This window comes from Macaca nemestrina, chromosome 7, assembly GCF_043159975.1.
Source record: "Macaca nemestrina isolate mMacNem1 chromosome 7, mMacNem.hap1, whole genome shotgun sequence".
Classification (NCBI taxonomy): domain Eukaryota; kingdom Metazoa; phylum Chordata; class Mammalia; order Primates; family Cercopithecidae; genus Macaca; species Macaca nemestrina.
The window spans coordinates 76,346,849-76,367,288 of record NC_092131.1 but is presented as its reverse complement, the minus strand read 5'-3'; the positions used below and the strand labels follow the sequence as shown (position 1 = coordinate 76,367,288).

At 36.9% G+C, this 20,440-nt stretch overlaps 1 protein-coding gene across 10 annotated transcripts in view; it reads left to right on the top strand.

The window, feature by feature from the left end:
- LOC105477943 (NUBP iron-sulfur cluster assembly factor, mitochondrial) overlaps positions 1–20,440 on the top strand; it is a 483,889-nt gene that overhangs the window by 232,443 nt on the left and 231,006 nt on the right. For 7 of the 10 annotated variants that reach the window (XM_071100351.1, XM_071100354.1, XM_071100353.1 and 4 more), the window contains exons 9-10: positions 12,219–12,339; positions 15,890–15,972. In XM_071100351.1, coding sequence (XP_070956452.1) covers positions 12,219–12,339; positions 15,890–15,972 — 204 coding nt within the window. Of the gene's footprint in view, positions 1–12,218; positions 12,340–15,889; positions 15,973–16,294; positions 18,779–20,440 lie in introns of those variants that run through there. The other 3 variants (XM_071100355.1, XM_071100357.1, XM_071100356.1) reach the window with 2 other exon arrangements.

Below are 20,440 nucleotides of genomic sequence, written 5' to 3'. Positions count from 1 at the left end.
GCTCTCTCAGAAGTCTGTGTGCTTTGAACTAGAATGCTGTTCTATGTGATTTACATAAATTAAACTCATCTCGCACAACAACCCTGTGAAATACAGAACATCATTTCCCCCATTTTGCACATGAGGAAAATGTGGTTGAGAGAGGTTAAATAACTTACATAAGAACATCTATTTGTTTAGTGGGGCATCTGGGCTCTGATCCAAGAAGTCTGCTTTCCAGAGCCCGTATTCTTAACTGCAGTTTCTGTGGATACTCCAGAGTTGAGTTTTAGTACTGTGGACATCACGGACTATCACAGGGCGACAGATTCTAGGGTATAAGAGGGTTCTTCATCAAATTTGCTTATAATTGCAGTTCCGATTGTTAAGGTAGACAAGTGAAGGCAGAGGAAACTGGTGGATTGAAAATGGGGAGGAGTTAAGGAGCCAAAGGTTCTGCTGACAGTCAAGGAGGTATCATGTGGGTGATAAGGGGAAGGGGAGTTCCATGTCCAGGATTTAGGAGAAAGGGATGAAGTCTAAGACTTGACTGCAGCACTGAGTGGTAAGGATGGCTGAAATAAGGCCTGCCCTATAACTGTGCTCTTAATTTTACTATGCTATATTGCTCAACATTACTGAGTCATTATTATTTTAAGCCACCTAATTCCATGCACAAAAGTCTGTATCTAATTGTCATCTTGTTTGGTAACTTCCTTATACAAACCAGTCACTCAGATAGTTTGAATTTTGGCTTTGTCATTTACTAACTGTGTGACCTTGAGCAAATAATTTAGCTTCAGAGTTTCCTTCCATGATTTAGGGATGAGAATACCCATCTCATTGGTCACTATGGCAGTGAAGTGTGATTGTATTTACAGTACTTAGCATAGCCTTAGGACATGGTAGGTAAAGGGTAGCTCTGAATGTTGTTGATATCGTGGTAGACATTAGAGATCATTATAAATCCTTGTTTTCAAGATTAAGAATTCAGGGCATAGAGAAATTGAGTTGCACCTCATGGAGCCACAACTATTTAGTTGGTCCCTGAGAGGAGTATGGACACAGGCCTCCCCATTCATTGTTCTTTCCTTGTCAAATGACTGTTCTGAAAGAGAAAACAAGAACACCTGTCTCATTTTTAAAAATTATAATATCTGTGCACATGCTTCAAGGAGTATACCAAAAACTGGTTCAAGTCTAACAAAGAACTGAAAAGCAGTTATGAATCTAATCTATTTCAGTTATTATCATTCATTATTTAACAATGAATTTTTCCTCCTCACTTTTTCTTAAATCATGGCTTTTCATGCTTATGACAGGTTCCAACCAGCAAGCATTTAACCTGATTTTAACCTGGATAAATTGGATTACATAGTAGCTTAAAAATCTTGCTTGTTACTTACCTGTATCTGGGTTTAAAATGACAAAAAGAAATTAAAATTGGAGCCTTTTGAGCCTCCTTAATTCAACAGATTTAGACAGAAAAATCCAATATTCAGAGCAATGTTGATATTTCAAGAGAATCAATTTTTAAAAAGTTAAGAAGTGCCTTTCTGAGCCAGTGATGAATTGGAATACTGCAAGAATCACACGCAAAAAGGTTGTGGTGGCTGATGGTAGCCAGGCATGTAGTATTTGCCTTCTTTCAGGTAAAGTAGCTAAGGTAAAAAGATAAAAGGACCTTATACTTTGATGAGACATTAAAAAATGATTGAGCGTGCTTACAGCTGTATCTCAGTGGTATTATGTAAATTAGGCTATAAGCAAAGCATCTGTTTTCTAATGTTTCTGCTATTAAAGGATGTACACAATAGCTCTACAGTAAATACAAACAGCTTAACAGTATATGAAGTATTCATAAGATGTAAGGCTTATTTGGAGGGGAACGCATCATAATGGACTTGAATTCTTTCCTATTTAAGAGAGAAGAATTTTTGATGAAAAAACTGTAATGTGGATATTCTACATGTTCTTATTACATTAGTTGCCGCCATTCAAAACCTCCTTGATTATGGAGGATTGCTGTTAAGTGAACTTGAGCAGTGGTTTCTAAGCTTTTTAAAATTTCTCTTTTAAATTCTCCCCCAGACTTTAAATTCCCAAGACTTTCTTTTAAATTAGAAACCCCAACTAACCCTATGTTTTGAAAGAATTGTTTGCCACTGTTTGCATATGTTAATTAATGGCTGATGTCTTCTCTTTTTTAATAAATCAAAGATAGAATATATAAATAACATGTGTGTATATCTATATATAGATATAACTATATGTCTATATATGCATACAGAGAGAGATATACACAGAGTTATATATATAACTGTTGTATGAGCTCTGCACAGAATGAGATAACCATAAAAGAGGATTATCACATTTGGCTAATGTAATTTCAATTAAAAGCACAGAAACTTGGTAGTTTATCTGTCTTGTATATTTTTAAAGTGTTTTATTTATGTTCAATTTTTTTAAATATTCATAATAGGCCAGGTGCAGAGGCTGAGGTGGGAGGACTGCTTGAAGCCAAGAGTTAAAGACCAGCCTTGGCAACATACTAAGACCTTGTTTCTACAAAAAATAAAAAATTAGCTGAGTGTGCTGGCATGCATCTGTAGTCTCAGCTACTTAGGAGGCTGAGGCAGGAGGATCGTCTGAGCCCAGGAGTTGCAGTTTTTTTGAGGCTTCAGTGAGCCATGATCATGCCACTGCATTCCAGCCTGAGCAGCAGAGTGAGACCCTGTTTCACAAAAAACAAAAATTCGTTTTAAATCACAGAACCTGATAAAATACTTTTGTGCATCTTTAGACCCTTAAAATATTAGGTAGGATAACTACCAAAATAGCTTCTATAGTCAGGCTTTAATTATCTAGAGCAGCACTGTCCAATGGAAATATAAACCATAGAAATATGAACCACAAATGTAGTTTTAAAGTTCTGTTTTTGTTTTTGTTTTTGTTTTTTTGAGACAGAATCTTGCTGTTGCCCAGGCTGGAGTGCAGTGGCGCGGATCTCGGCTCACTGCAAGCTCTGCCTCCCGGGTTCACGCCATTCTCCATTTTAAATAGTAAAAAAAGATAAAGTTAATTTTAATAATGTATGTACCACAGTATATTCAAAATATTATCATTTCAACATGAAAACCACATAAAAATTATTGAGGATCAACCAAAAAGGAATTGTATTTGAAAAACACTAGGAATTCTTACAATTCAGTAAGGGGAAGAAAACATATAATCCATTGAAAAAATAGGCAAGAGACCTGAACAGGCCTTTATGGAAGAGGATATACAAATGACAGAAAAATATAAAATATATAGTCAACTTTATTAATAATTTTGGCAATACAAATAAAAACCATAGTAGAAAAGATAGCTGAGCACAGACTCCAGAAGAATGAGGACAAACTGGAATGCAGCTGCACCTCCGAATCTTCCTTTCACCATCTCTGAACAAAGAAAACCATTAATGTGTAATGCCTAAGCCTTCATTTCCACCTTCCAGATCTCCCGCCCCTTTACTTTTGGCAAACTTTAACCGTGAACCATGTAAGCAAGAGTCTAAGTAATTTAGTTCCCATTATAAACAGGTAGACAATTGAACAAGCCAGCACAATGAGAGTCTACTACACACTCATCATACTTGCTAAAATTTAAAAGACTGATGGTACCAAAGGTCCAGGATGTGGAATGGCTGGAATTCTCATACATTGCTGGTGGTAGTTTAAATTGGTAGAACTTTATTTGGAAACTTTAGCTTCTTTAACGTATTAAGTTAAATACATGTAACCTAATACCCAGCCAAAAAAAAAAAAAAAGAGAGAGAGAGAGAGAGAGACATGTACAAAAACATTCATAGAAGCATTATTTACAGTAGCCCAAATCTGGAAACAACCCAAATGACCCAACAGGAGAATGGATATTTGTGGTATAGTCATTATAAAATCTTAGGACTCAATGAAAATAAATTACAGGTACATAGTTTAGCTGGATGAATCACTTGGACACAAAAATATATATTGCATGATTCCATTAGTATCAAATTCAAAACCACACAAAATTAATTTATGGTGTTAGAAAGCAGTTTAGTGAATACCTTTGGGAAAGTGTTTGGAGGATGTCTAGGGAGACTACTGGGGTGTGGGCAACATTTTGTTTATTAGCAGGGTCTTGGTAACATGGACATACATTTTGGTGAATCCATTTTGCCATAAACTTAAGTACTTTTTTGTGTGTTCCTGATATACTTTGATGGAGAAGCTTAAAAATAAATAACTTGCAAACTTTAAAAATTATTCAGATATTTTACATTTTTTTTTTACTTGTACTAAGTCTTCAATACTCAGGGTGTATTTTATACTTATAACACATCCTAATTCAGACTAGCCACATTTCAAGTATTCAGTAGCCAGCCACATGTGACTAATGGATACCCTATTGGGCATTGTGGGTCTATAGCCTCGCTATTTTAGAGCTTCTATGGAGTTAGACTTTATTTCAGGGCTCTTGTTGGAGTATTAATTAGGAATAATAGGAGATTATTCCTCCCAAGGAACTCATCTTAATTTTACTGCTTCTTTTGGTTCTATAGAATATTTTCCATATAAAAACAGATGGTTCTTTTTATATGCAAGTTCACAAGACACCTAATATGTCATTGTTTTGGTTTTTTTGTTCGTATTGCTTTATTACCATTCTTCTCATAACCACCCTTAAAAGCAAACTTTTCATTGAAGGTGTGACATACATACATAAGAGAACACAAATTATAGCCCAATGAATTTTTACAAAGTATAAACATACCCACTGTGTGTATCCCAGAAATAGAACAATAGAGTGCCCAGAAATTATATATTTACAGTCAATTGATTTTTGACAGAGGTGCCAAGAACACACAATGAAGAAAGGACAGTCACTTCAATAAATGGCGTTAGGACAACTGGATGTCCACATGCAGAAGAATGAAATTAGACCCTTATTTCACACTATATATAAAAATCAACCCAAAATGAAGTAAAGACTTATATGTAAGACCTGAAACTATAAAACTATTAGAAGAAAACCTAGAGGAGAAGCTCTATGACATTGGTGTGGGCAATGATTTTTTCTGGATAGACAAAATAGCAAAAAAGAGACAAATGGGATTACATCAAACTAAAAAGTTTCTGAACAGTGAAGGAAATAGTCAACAAGGTGAAGAGACTACTTACAGAATGAGAGAAAATATTTGCAAAACATACATAAGGAGCTAATATTCAAAATGTATGAGGAACTCAACCCAATAGCCAGAAAACAAACAACCTGATTTTTAAAATGGGTGAAGGATCTGAGTGGACATTTCTCAAAAGAAGACATACAAATGGCCAACAGCTATGTGAAAAAATGCTAATATCATTAATCATCAGGGAAATGCAAATCAAAACCACAATGAGATATCCCCTCATACCTGTTAGAATAGCTATTATTCCCTCATATCTGTTAGAATAGCAAAAGAAAAGTGTTGGTGAGGATGTGGAGAAAAGGGAACCCTTGCACACTTTTGGTGGAAATATAAATTAATACAGTCATTAAGGAAAATAGTATGGAGTTCCTTAAAAAATTATACAACTACCATATGATCCCACAGTCCCACTGCTGGGAATATATCCGAAGGAACTGAAATCAGTCTACCAAAGAGATACCTGCACTCCCATGTTTATTGCAGCACTATTCACAATAGCCAAGATATGGAATCAATTAACAGATGAATGGATTTTAAAAATGTGTATACACACACACAGAGACACAGAAAATGGAATACTATTTGGCCTTTAAGAAGAAAGAAATAGGCCGGGCACGATGGCTTACGCCTGTAATCCCAGCTCTTTGGGAGGCCGAGGTGGGCAGATCACGAGGTCAGGAGATCAAGACCATCCTGGCTAACACAGTGAAACCCCGTCTCTACTAAAAATACAAAAAAAAAATTAACCGGGCACTGTGGCGGGCGCCTGTAATCCCAGCTACTCAGGAAGCTGAGGCAGGAGAATGGCGTGAACCCAGGAGGCGGAGCTTGCAGTGAGCCGAGATCGCGCCACTGCACTCCAGCCTGGGTGACAGAGCGAGACTCCGTCTCAAAAAAAAAAAAAAGAAAGAAATCCTGTAATAACATGGATGAACCTGGAGGACATTATGTGAAGTAGAATAAGCCAGGTACAGAAAGACTTAATGAGCTCACTTATATGTGGAATCTAAAAAAGTTATATTATAGAGGTAGAGAGTAGAATGGTGGTTACCAGGGGCTAGGGAACAGGAATTGGGAAAATGTCAGTCAAACAACATAAAATTTCAAATTAAGAAATGGAACATTGTCAGCATCCCAAAAACTCCTGCCTGTGCCACCTTCCAGTCACTACCCCAAAATGGAACCCAAATCATAACACTATAGTTCTGCTGGTTTGTGAAATTTTTACAAACAGAATAATATAGTGTTATACATTTGTGCGTCTGGTTTATTTTGCTTAAAATTATGTTTGCAAGATTCACTTATATTGCTGATTGTTGCTGTCATTCTTTTCTTGTCATTGATTGCAGCATTCCATTGTGTGAATATATCACAATTTGTCCATTTTATTGTTGATGAACATAAGTAGTTTTCCATTTTTTATTATTATGATTAGTGCTGTTATGAACATTGTTGTACATGTCTTTTAGTGAATGTTTTGTTCATGTGTCTGTTGGTACATAACTGGAAGTGGAATTGCTGTGCTGTAGTATAAACATATATCAGTTTATGTAGATACTGCCAAATAGTTTCTAAAAATGATAGTACCCATTTCCACTCAACTTGAAACAATGAATCTTACTTGTTTCACATTCTCACAAACATTTGATATCATTTTCTTTTTTGGTTTAGTCATGCTGATGTTTCTTTTCTAACACAATCTTAAACATAAATGTACTTTGAATATCCTCTTTTGTGGAATGTCTTAAATCTCTTGCCCATTTCTTTATTGTATTAATCTGACTTTTCCTTATTGATTTGCAGGAGTTCTTTATACATTATGGGTAAAAGTCCTTTGTCATGTGTGTGTATTGTATATACTATCTCCCACTCTACAACTTGCCCTTTCACTCTTGTAATCATATCTTTTGATTAATTTCTTAATTTTAATGTAGTCCAATTTAATTTAAATATTTTCATTTGTGTTTAATGCTTGTGTCCTGCTAGAAAAATCTCTGCCTGCCTGCAGCATTAGTATATTTGCCTATTTTTTTCTAAAAGCATTATTATTTACCTGTCATATTTAGCTCAAAATCCCCCTGGAATTAATTTTTGTATATGGAGTGAGGTAGGAGGTTAAGATTCATTATTTTATATATGGATATCCAATTTACATTAGTACTATGTTGTCTCCATTGTAACTTACAGACTTTCATGTATGGGTCTGTTCTGGCTTTTTTTTTTTAGACAGAGTCCCACTCTGTCTCACTCTGTCACCCATGCAGGAGTACAGTGGCACGATCTCGGCTCACTGCAAGCTCCACCTCCCTGGTTTATGCCATTCTCCTGCCTCAGCCTCCCGAGTAGCTGGGACTACAGGCTCCTGCCACCATGCCCAGCTAATTTTTTTTTGTATTTTTAGTAGAGACGGAGTTTCACTGTGTTAGCCAGGATGGTCTCGATCTCCTGACCTCATGAGCCACCATGCCCCGCCTGTTCTGGGCTCCTTATTCTATCACAACCAGGTTTTTTGGTAAAATCAAGTAAAGTGGTATATGTGTGGGTCATTCTTAAGATGAGGGAATTCTAGAGTTAAGTGAAATTAATTTATTCAAGATGTCCTAGGAAGCAGTATTAGAACATTTATCCTTTAACTGGAAGAAGTTACATATTATCAGTAATAGAGCCAAGCTTAGTTGTCAAAACCTCTGACTTTGAAACACATAAAGGGTTCTTTAGTTCCAAACTTTTTTTTTTTTTTCTTTTCTGAAAAGGGGCCTTGCTCTCACCCAGGCTGGAGTACAGTGGCACAATCACAGAGCTCACTGCCGCCTCAACCTCCCAGGCTCAAGCAGTTCTCCCACTTTAGCTTCCTGAGTAACTAGGACCACAGGTGTGCGCCACTACATCTGACTGATTTTTTGTGTGTGTGGTAGAAAAGGGTCTCGCTATGTTGCCCAGGCAGGTCTTGAACTCCTGGGCTCAAGTGATCCTCCTGCCTCAGCCTCCCAAAGTGCTGGAATTACAGGTATAAGCCACTGTGCCCAGTCTACCTCCAGACTGTCAATTATACATCCTTATTAGTAAATGATGTTTTAACATATAACCTAATATATGTATTAAATATATTTATTAATAAGTTTTACATCGTATATGTAATATACATATATTACTACATTAATGTTACTTTCTTTACAAAACACAAAATTGAAAATGAAAGGAAATCATAAAATAGAAATAGAAATTCTAATATTTTCTTTCTACACCTCTGTATCAGCCAAGATGGGCTAGGTTGTGTGTGTTATCAACTCTCAAATTTCAGTGGCTTAAAACAACACATGTTTATTGTCTGATTCTCCATATCCATTGTGGTTTGGCTTCAACACTCCTCTGTATTGTATTATTCTCTGAATTGTTCAACACTCTGGCACCCAGACTGACACAGCATCCACCAACTAGAGGCTTGCTGGTCATCTGGACAGAAGGAAAAAGAATGGGGAATTAACACTTAAGGCTTTGGCCTAGATGTGACACATGGCACTTCTGCACACATTTCATTGGCCAAAACAAGTTACGTGTTCCTAATTTCGGGGAAGAAAAGTCCTAACCTTGTGCCCAGGCAGACAAATGGACATATTTTAGACAGCGTTAAAAGTGGTCACCTCTCCCACGATCAGTTTTGGAAAACACAGCCCAGGATTTGTGTTTGTCTAAGAATATAAACACACAAAGAGAAGTCCATTCAGCTTCTTCCATTATTTTGTGTTTTTAAAACACTGCAGTTGAGTAATGAGTCTACTACAACTACAGGCATAGTGGCCTCTCTTGCTTAAAACTCTATAATGGATTCTTTGGCACTCATTATATAACTCAGACACCTTAATATAGCCTACAAGCCCCACCTTTCCAGCTTCAACTCACTCCACTCACACCACACCTCAGAGGCCTCCGACTGGCCATTCAGTTCCTTGAAGGGAGACATGTGCTCCCTACTTCTGTCTTGAATGTTTTTCTTCCTTTTCTCCTTGTTTTTGCCTCATCACTCTGTAGCTTTAAGATCAAATATTTCTTCCAGGAAGCCCTCTCTGACTCCCAGAGTACATCACATCCTCTCTGCTCTACACTCTCATAATACCCTATACTTTGCTTCCAGAGAGGCCATTCCATTTTATAAGTGTATTTTTACACTACTCTTCGTTCAGTCAATTTCTCCAATTAGAGTACAAGCTCCAAGGGGTAAGAATCAAGTCTGTTTTGCTCACCACTGTATGCTATTCCTTGTGTTTAGCCCAGTTACTGGCATATATTAAGAGCTTGTTAAATGTTGAGTTTGGTTATGGTTTTAATTTTAGGTCTGTGACCTTTTGTTTGTTTGTTTGTTTGTTTGTTTTTGAGATGGAGCTTTGCTCTGTCACCCAGGCTGGAGTGTGGTGGCACAATCTCAGCTCACTGAGACCTCCGCTTCCCGGGTTCACACCATTCCCCTGCCTTAGGAGTAGCTGGGACTACAGGCACCCACCACCACGCCCGGCTAATTTTTTGTATTTTGGTAGAGATAGGGTTTCACCGTGTTAGCCAGGATGGTCTTGATCTCCTGACCTCATGATCCGCCCGCCTCGGCCTCCCAAAATGCTGGGTTTACAAGCGTGAGCCACCGTGCCTGGCCAGGTCTGTGACATTTGTGTAGTCTATAGAGAACATATCTGAGATATTTATACAGTCCATAGAGAATGATTTGGTAAGAAGATGTAAATCACACAAACTGCAAATACATGCTTGTTCTATGCCTCTATGTCTTAGGGAGTCTAAGAGAGTCCAAAGTCAGAATGTTTTTCCTGTTCTCTCTGAATTGAAATATACCCTCACATAGATTTTCACTTTCTTTAGGTGTTTTTCCCTTTCTCATTTTTTGAGTGATGATTTTATGTTTAAAGTGAGAGCCACAGAGTCAGGGGATATATCACATTTAACATAAATGGCAGTAAAACTGCCCAAGCAATGAGTGTATTATATGGGCATAGTTAATAAACAAGCTGTGTGATATTAAGCTATGTTTCTCTCTAGCTTTCTGGAGATAGTACTGAATTCCCAAAACAAAGTGTGATTTGTTTTTTGTGATAGTGTGCATCAGCAAAAGGGCATATATTAGATGCTTGGAAATGCTTTGCTATAGATGTATGTCTTTTCACTATTTGTCTTCATATATAAGTATTGGGGGCAACTTTAGTCGTTTCTGTTTCTCTTTTCAGAAGGAATAACATTTTTTTTTCACTTTCTTACCTATATGTTTCATTGTGGATTGTCAGTACTGTTCTTCATTTATAATGCAAATGTTCTAATAACCTACAGTCATAACCTTATGGTAGAACTCATACAGACATTGTAATGTCTAAGCCTTTGAAAGTAGTGTTCTTCATTTTTATTCTAGAAGAGAGCTACTGCTTCTCATCAATAAGAGAGTGGGATTAAAAGGAACACGAGTAAGGATTATATTTGCAGAGCCTGTCTATTTATTCAACAGTATTGTTGAATAAAAATGTTTCTTAAGTATCATTTTCTCTCGACATATGTGGGGGATTGGTTCCAGAACCACCCTCCCCCCGCCACTGCATATTCCAAAATTCATGCATACTCAAGTCCCACAGTTGCTTCTAGGACATCAGCCATTCCGGTACTTGGGTTTTGTAGCCTGCAAATACTATATATTTTATCTGTGGTTGGTTCAAAAAAAATTCACATATAAGTGGACCCCCCTCAGTTCAAACTCATGTTGTTCAAGGGTTAGCTGTATCTATTTTGTAGCAGAAGCTAGGGCAACTTAGAAAGAGAATGACCTTTTCTGTGAAACTTAATTTTGTTTCAAACAATAACATTCTGATAAGAGCTGAGTTTTACTCTTTTGTTAGCACTGTCAGTTTTCTCAACTATAGAATGGGAATGATAAAATAACCATCTCGGCTGGGCATGGTGGCTCACTCCTCTAACCCCAGCACTTTGGGAGGCTGAGGTGGGCGGATCACCTGAGGTCGGGAGTTTGAAACCAGCCTGACCAACATGAAGAAACCCCGTCGCTACTAAAAATATAAAATAAGCCAGGCATGGTGGCACATGCCTGTAATCCCAGCTTCTCAACAGGAGAATCACGAACCTGGGAGGTGGAGGTTGTGGTGAGCCGAGATCGCGCCATTGCACTCCAGCCTGGGCAACGAGAGCAAAACTCCCATCTGAAAAATAAACAAATGAAACAAAACAAAAAATAAAATAACCATCTCATGAAGTTCTTGTGAGGAGTAAATAAGATAGTACATTTAAAATACTTATCCCAGCACCTGGCATATAACGAACACTTCGTATATTTTAGATTTACTATGAGACTTCGTCCAAAGTTAACCTCTTAGGTATTTGTTTTCCTCTGTTCCTCCCCTCTTGTTTTTCTCTAAATTGTCATCAAAGATAAATTTCTAAAACAAAAATGTGATTGTATAACTACCTCTTTGATACCATCTTTTCAGCTTTAAAAACCTTTAGTGGTTTCCTGTTGTCTGAAGAGGAATGCCTCAAATACATGGATGGTATTCAGCAGCTTCCCATGTGGCCCTAGCCTTCCTTCCCAAACCATCTTCTGCCTTGACCACCCACTGGGTTGCAGCCCAAATAGGCCACATAGTTTTATTTTGCTCCCTTGGCTTGTTGTCTTCCTCTGTCTAGAATTCCTGCTGTAGGCCTCACCTCCTCATCACCCCACAACCTGAAGAAACAGTTGTCTGTGGGAAACTCAAAGATTCCTCTTCTTTCTAGGCAGAATTTTTGGTTCCTGTTTATGCATCTCTTTTTAGCATTTATTATGATATCAAAGGTAATTCTATATGTCTTGCTCTCTTACTAGCTCATGAGTTCCTTCACAGCAGAGGCCATAGTTTATTCATCATTGTGATAACACTGATGAGTGTCACTAGAACTCAGTAGGCACTCAGTAAAAATTGTTGAAGTAATGTATTAATATTTGGTTTAATTTTATTTTGATTTCAGTGTGTTTTTATTCTAGGTCCTTGGCCTTGTCCAAAACATGAGTGTTTTCCAGTGTCCAAAATGTAAACACAAAACTCATATTTTTGGTGCTGATGGTGCAAGGAAACTAGCACAGACCCTTGGTCTTGAAGTTCTAGGTAAGACTGTGGGATGTTCTTTTGCAGAAGAAGTGGCAGAAGGGAAAGTGGGGATGAGGCTTAAGGATTAAGAGTGTCTCAGATGCCGGGCGCAGAGGCTCACACCTGTAATCCGAGCACTTTGGGAGGCCGAGGCAGGCGGATCACGAGGTCGGGAGATGGAGACCATCCTGGCTAACGCAGTGAAACCCCGTCTCTACTAAAAATGCAAAAAATTAGCCAGGCATGGTGGCAGGCGCCTGTAGTCCCAGCTAGTCGGGAGGCTGAGGCAGGAGAATGGTGTGAACCCGGGAGGCGGAGCTTGCAGTGAGCCGAGATCGTGCTACTTCACTCCAGCCTGGGCGACAGAGTGAGACTCTTGTCTCAAAAAAAAAAAAAAAAAAAAAAGAGAGTGTCTCAGAAAATGATGATTTGCTTTTGGCTTTTTGTTTTAAATTAATATAGCATAGTTCTATATGTGTTACCCTTTCTTTGGCTTTTTTGAATAAGTTTGTTCTGGCAAGTATGATAATAATTTCTATTTTAAATAAAAATTGTTTATAATTTAAATTTGAGAAGAGAGTTTTGTGGTCTAAGTACTGTAGTTTGAAGCCATATTTTAAATGATGGTCACCAATGTGTTTGCTAAGTTGGTTGTACATCTCTCAGTATAAACAGGTATACATTAAAATATCTGTTCTGTATGTTGTAAAAACCTCTAGAAGTGTTCGTTCTTAGTACATATATAAAAATGCCTTCCTGATTAATTCTGTATTTGTTCGTCTTTCTGCTTTAGAATGACAGTATTTAGTGTTTTCTGTAATATTTAATGTGTTTGATATGTCTATAAAATATGGCACCTGAAATTTACATTGTACGCACCGTTCATGGCACTGAACTGAAGAGTTCATTAGTGCTATGAGGAGAACTAAAATCATGTGTTAAATAAGCAAAACACAGGTTTTTGATAAAAGATGATGTTCCAAAAATCCACAGGCAACTTAACAGACTTTTTAGAAAACATGTTTTGATATTCTAATTGTAAATGAGTTTCTGTTCTTGCCAAAGGCAGATGTTAGATGCTGAATAAGGAAGGCATAGAGTGAATTATTAGACTTAGGTAGTTAAAAATTAAGATCCCTAGAGATCAAGGAATTTCAAAACATTCTCTGTTATAATTAAATTTCTAAAAGTTGATGTTAAATATATTATTGTTATGCATTTGCACTATAGCAGCCACTACAATACCAGGTGAATACTGATGATATATTTTGATACATTGCTATAATTATAGCCACTAATTATATTCTGCAACTGTTTTTCATTTAACCCAGAAAGTTCAATTTTCCAAATCTGCATAATAACAGATTGACATTCACTTATATAATAAAGTAAATGTGTAATTATAATGGCATTATTGAATTATACTGACAACATTATAATTTCCTAACTTACAAATGAGCTGAACAGTTTCCTAAGTCAGTTATTTAGAATTTGAAACATTTCATTGAGAAACAATGGTATGTATGAAAGTTACATTTTAACCAACAGCTCACAAATGTACAATTACCCTAAAAATGTATCAGAAACACTGATTACTAATCACAAAAATTGGATGGTGCCCTAGACTGCTATGTCGGACAGTGTTAGGGAAAAATCATTTAGAGTTCCTCGTTAGGGCACATCCCCTCCTTTTAATGTATTCATGGGTCCCATGGTGTCTCCCATGAAATGGAGCAGGGCTTCAATTATGAAGAGGCTGGAGTTGGGAATGAGGAACTGAAATCAGGGAGAAAGCTTTCACAGCTATGGCCTCTTGGCCAGTTGAACCTCCTGGGAACCCTTATTTGTCCTTTACTGACTCCCTGGCAGACTCTTAATTCAGTGGGTTGTGTTTTAAATGATTATTTGGCACGATAGCTCTTCAGAACCTTATCTATATTTACCTACAGGGATAGTTTATGCATAGTAGTTAAGGTCTCAGACCATCTCACAGAAAACCCTTTAACCTATTATATGTCTGAAATGTTCCCTCATTTCTTTCAGACTTGGCACCTCAAAGATACTTCTCAGGCTCAAACTGCTCCTCACTCACTTTTACTTTTTAAAAATCCCTGTCTAGATACAACCATTAGCCCGTTACCATTCTTACTACGCCACCTGTTTTTAACAAAACTTTTCCCCTTCTTGGTCTAATCTTCTGTGTCTGTAGGTAGGATTGTGAGTATCTGGAGAGCAGAAATGATGTCAATAGATGGCTATATAAAGGAGAAGGTTTTACTCTTTTACCTTCCATTTATGCAGTAGAAAACAAATCATTCATGATTCTTTACTAGAATGACAGTTCATAAATTGAGAGGAAAAAATTTCATTTCTAAGCATTTTCTATAACATTTTTTTCTGCCTGCTCCTGTGACAGTTTCCTACAGTCCGAAGTTGATCTAGAGAATAGGAATCAAATTTAATGAAAAGCTAATCCTTAAATGGCTACTAAAATATCATGTATTTGTCATTTGGCCATTGGATATTGAGGAAAGACTTATAGTTTAAGATCACAACATTTGACAAGAGGAGCATGAAATAACATTTCCTTTTCCATGTACTTCATAGTATATATTGTAATATTTTTATAACATACTTCTTTTGCATTATTTAAATTGCCTGACATGGTGCTAAATGACTTATTTGAATAAAACACCACATACACGTATGTTTTAATAACCTTTGCGTGGATTTGGAGTGGTTCTGAGAACGCTAAGTACCAAGGCAAGTCAACTTTTCCACTTAAGACCCCACTCACTGCACTTTAAATCTCAGTCTTGATAGACTTCGTTTGTGATGGTGTGCTGGAAAGAGTGTATTGGATGAGGGGTCAGAATTCAGGTCAGCTCTTAAATTCCCCTGCCTGATAGTAATATGTCCTCAAGAAAACACACCTCTCCCACCTCAGTCTGTATTTTGAAGGTTCTTGTCATATACTTGCTGAGATCTCACCAAGCTCACAGGTTATATATGGTGCTACATAGGCTAGTAGATAATAAGAGAAAAATAATTCTGTCTGATAAAGAGACAGATAGTTGAGATAACAGGTCTGGCCTACTTTTGACCAGTTCTTTGAGCTCACTCCATTTGCCAACATCAGGAAGGTTATTTTGTTGTATTTTTTTTGGACTACTTTGTCTCCCCATATTTTGCTCTTCAGTTTCCTCTTATTATGTGACATGATGTGTCTATAACAGATATTGATGGGAAAAATCATTTGCAAATGTCTTCCAAGCCATTGCTTGCTTGGAGACTTCCAGCAAAGAATAAATCAGAGGCCTCATCCCTTGATGGGGTGCCACAGAGCTTTTCTATATAAACAAATACCATCACTGTACTACTCTAAAGTAGAGTATTTTATTTGTAATTCCCATTTGAAATTTCTTTTTCAGAGATTTAGCAATTAGAAGATAGTCAATTTGAATCAATTTAGTTCAGATTTTGTTTCTTTCCATAGTTCAAATAGTGAGATTCAACATGCCTATATAAACTTTTCTGGTTCTAATGGATGTCTGCTGGGCTCTTTTAGGAGACATTCCCTTACACCTTAATATAAGGGAAGCTTCAGATACAGGCCAGCCAATTGTGTTTTCACAGCCTGAAAGTGATGAGGTAAGTTCCATTTTTGGATATATTTTTATTTCTTTTTATATACTTTTTGAAATATAGAAAGAAAGTTGGGAAGATTAAGCCTATATATTCATAGTCCATATATATTTAAACAAGGATTATTTAACTTGTCCAAAGCATCTTTAAGATACTATTATGTACAGTAAGCTTCCAATGCTGGCTCTAAATTACCAGCTGAACAAGTTTACCTACAGAGAATCATCACCCAACCAGTTTTCTCATGAAAAGCATGAACATTACAGTTTGTAAAATTCTTATATTGCTGGCTAGCAATATCTAACTGCCCAAGTTTATTATATTTCAGTATTAGAAGTTCAACTGATTGGAGAAGGAAGCCTAATGCAAGAAAGTATTGAATTGGATATAAGGTAATTGTGTAAACAATTAGAGGTGGAATTTTTTTTCTTTCCTTTTTTTCCAGACAGGGTTTTGCTCTGTCACCCAGGCTGGAGTACAGTTGTGCAATCCCAGCTCACTGCAGCCTTGACTTCCCATGCTCAAGCAATCTTCCCATCTCAGCCGCCCCCTCCCGAGTAGCTAGGACCACAGGTGCACAGCACCATGCCCTGCTAATTTTTTTAAATTTTTTGGTTTTTTTGTGGAGACAGGGTCTCACTGTGTTGCCCAGGTTGGTCTCGAACTCCTGGACTCAAGTTATTCTCCCATCTTGGCCTCCCGAAGTCCTGAGATTATAGGCATGAGCCACCATGCCCAGCCTAGAGATGAAATTTTCATTGCATTTATTTTAATAAATATAACTGGGAAGGTGAGGTGAAAAGACTAGTAGTGTTTCATTAGCCAACATCATTGGAGATATAGTTGATAGATTTTCAAAATTACTGCTACATAAAATCTTTAAGCATATAATATTTTAATCTTTTTAAAAATAGAAATAAAATGAATCATACATATTTTTTCTTTCCTAAATAACACTTGCTATTTAACTTGGAAACTGATTCATCATCTGGTACATCAGTTTGGATGTTGTTCCTTTGTTGAACAGCCCCAATCAATCTTCTAATAGTTTTTCTTTTGTTTTTCTTTTCCTTAACTAATGGGTATAGCTTTATAGTACTGGTATTTTTTCTAAACATAACTACTGCTCTTTATATTCTAGTTTGCTTCCTTTAATCTTCTGTGAATTGGAAAATAAAAGAACCAAGTTTGGTTAAGAGCTGTAAAGTAAGAGTAAATGAACGGGAATCTTGGATAAGTAAAGTATATTCATTTTGAGTGATCTGTTTCCTGCGTTTAGAGGTCCTTTCCTTTTCTTAAGGGTCAGCAGCTATGGTATAGTGATTGTTCTGCTGGCGATATGATCTCTGAGTAAATACAGTATAACAGTTACCATTGTTTTTCTCTTCTCTGCCTTTTAGGTATTAACTGTTAAATTTCCTTTTCAGTCTTTCTTAGCAATTTTTTAGATAAGCAAAAAAACCATAATCCTTTATCATCTTTGTAATTAAAGTCTGCCAATCCCAACTACCATAGCTGTACTTTATGCAGTATTTGAAAAAGTTCTATGAAAATTGAGGGTTTTTTGTTTTAATTACACACTTTTAAATGCCTCCTGAGAACAGACTATTTAAAGACATTTCACAGTGATTCCTAGTGAATAAGAATAATTACATGCCAGTGTATTTCAATTAAGAGTTTAGATTTTTATTATTTTTTTCACCTGTTCATTATTTTTTCTTTTAAATCCTCCAGTAGTAAGAAACATTTCATTGAAGTTAGAGGAATGTAATATAACGGAGAACATATAGCAACCATCCAAAGATAATATGATTTAATACTCTAAATAGCTTTGTTAGATTCTCAAAGGAAATCTCTGCATGGAAGGAAAAGCACTAAATCTGAGTCATCATGGGTACCAAGTTTGCCACTTTCTATGTGTGACCTAAAGCAAGTTTTCTAACCTCTTTGAAGGTCCTCATAATGAGGAAGATGGGAAAGAATAAACGAAATAATAATGTGTACCTTGAAAAATGCCAAGTAGAATACAACTGAATCTTCTGAAACTGCCTGTATAAGATGTCATGACACTAAATGTCTCTCCTCTTCCCTTTGTTGAAGAGCTGAGTCCACTTAGTGTCCTTGACATGGTATCAAGTAAATATCACTCTTTGATGTTATTTAAAAATCAAGGTAGACCCGGCGCAGTGGCTCATGCCTGTAATCCCAGCACTTTGGGAGGCTGAGGCGGGCAGATCACGAGGTCAGGAGTTTGAGACCAGCCTGGCCAACATGGTGAAACACCGTCTCTACTAAAAATACAAAAATTAACTGGACGTGGTGGCATGCACCTCTAATCCCAGCTACTTGGAAGGCTAAGGCAGGAAAATCACTTGAACCTGGGAGGCGGAGGTTGCAGTGAGCCGAGGTCATGCCATTGCACTCCAGCCTGGGCAAAAAGAGCAAAACTCCGTAAAAAAAAAAAAAAAAAAAAGCAGGGTAGCAGAATTTGAATCATGAGAGAATTCCCAGCTTCAACATCAAAGACATTAACTCCTAGACACTAAGAAGCTGTGACTGAGGCCTAGGATCAGAATCCTCTGGTTAGTCTTATGATGAATCTTGCCTCCTAAAAGCCTCCTTCCCTTTCCCTCGTGAACTCAAATGGAAATGTGCTCTTAGAAACTAGTCACATTTTATGCTTTCTAATATACCTTATCATTTTATCCCATTTTTCTTGTTCTTACTGTTTTCTTGTATTTTATTTGAAGATTTTAAAATTTCATTAAAATAATGTTTTTCTCACTCGAAAAAAAAAAAGAAAAAAAAGAAACTAGTCACAACGCTCTCACCAGATTCTGTTGTATTCATAGAACCTTAACAACTATTCTGCCTGCATGTCTTCATTTAAAGAATGAAGGAAGTGTTTGTTTGCCAACATGGTAAAACTTCTGCAGAAGTTAATGGGGCAAAACCTATAATCTTGTTAGTTATTCACTTTAGACTGATACTTTTTTTTTTTTTTTTGGAGACAGGATCTTGTTCTATCACCCAGGTTGGAGTGCAGTGGTGCAATCTTGGCTCACTGTAGCCTCTCCTTTTAGGCTCAAGCAATCCTCCCACTTCATCCTCCTAAGTAGCTGGGAACTACAGGTGCACACCACCATGTCCAGCTAATTCTTTGCGTTTTTGGTAGAGATGGGGTTTCACCATGTTGCCCAGGCTGGTGTCAAACTCCTGAGCTCAGGAGATTCACCTGCCTTGGCCTCCCAAAGTGCTGGGATTACAGACATGAGCCACCACACCTGGCCTAGACTGATACTTTTTATTGTTTACTTTTAGGGGTTGACCCATAGGCACAATTATAAATCGGTAAATGTTTAATCGTTAGCTTTTCATCTTCCTTCTTACTCCACCTTCTCCATTTTCTATTATTCCCTCCTCACAACACCAGGTGTTAGGGCTCTTATTCTCTGCCCACAAAATCCTTTAGAATTACACATTGAGGATTTAACTCTCCCAGTAACATTTAACTTTCAGAAGAGGCAAACACTAAAAATGTAGTGATTAATTTAAAGATATGAATTGTGGTGAATTTAAGACATCATTGGAAATGTTGGAAGAGCTCATAGTACCAATTAAAAAGTAGTAGTAGTCTGCTGCTTGCCCAATGGGCAAAACCTTCTGCACCGGTACACCATTTAGGAACGGCAAGTAAGACTCCAAATGTAAGTAGTGTAAAGTAGCCAGAGAAAACAATAGAGGAGGGGTGAGAAGGTGATATTTAGAATTCAGAACCCCTAAATTCAATAGCATCCCCGCATGCTGGTATGATTAATATTGTTGATGCAATTAAAACTGCCTTCTGCTCTTTATTAAGACCAGAATACAAGGAATGGACCTGTGATTAACTGACAGCATTGTGGTTTTATCCTTTTTATCAAGTAAGAATATTAGCTACAGAAAGATGTGCTATAACATATTCCTGGTAAAGACTTTCAAATATTAGTGGGAACTTTATTTTCTTATAATTTCTAAATTATCACCTCACAATCTTAATATGAAATGACTGTGTATGATAAGTTAGGACTTCAAATATTTAAAAACAAAGACAAAGGAAAAAACCTTTGTGCACTTTGGTTACCATTCATTCCCTGTTGCTAGTTAATGGCATAGCAGACAATAGGGTCCAACTGTATCATCTGTGCCTCTAGATGACCTAACAAAAAGATCTTGAATAGGAGAAAAGGGTTAGTCTGTGTAGAGTTGATGAAAGAAGAGAGTATTAATAGTTTGAGTTACCTCAGTTGTATCCTTTGTATATGATATGTGTGTGTGTGATTTTTTTTGCTAGTTATGGATTAAACAAAAGAAAGGGATTTAATTATTCCTCAGGTGGGAACAGTGCCCAAAGGACATGTTCATATGAGCTCTTCAATGAGATTGTAAATTTCTTGAGAGTATAATGATAATAATAGCAGCTACAAATGTTTAT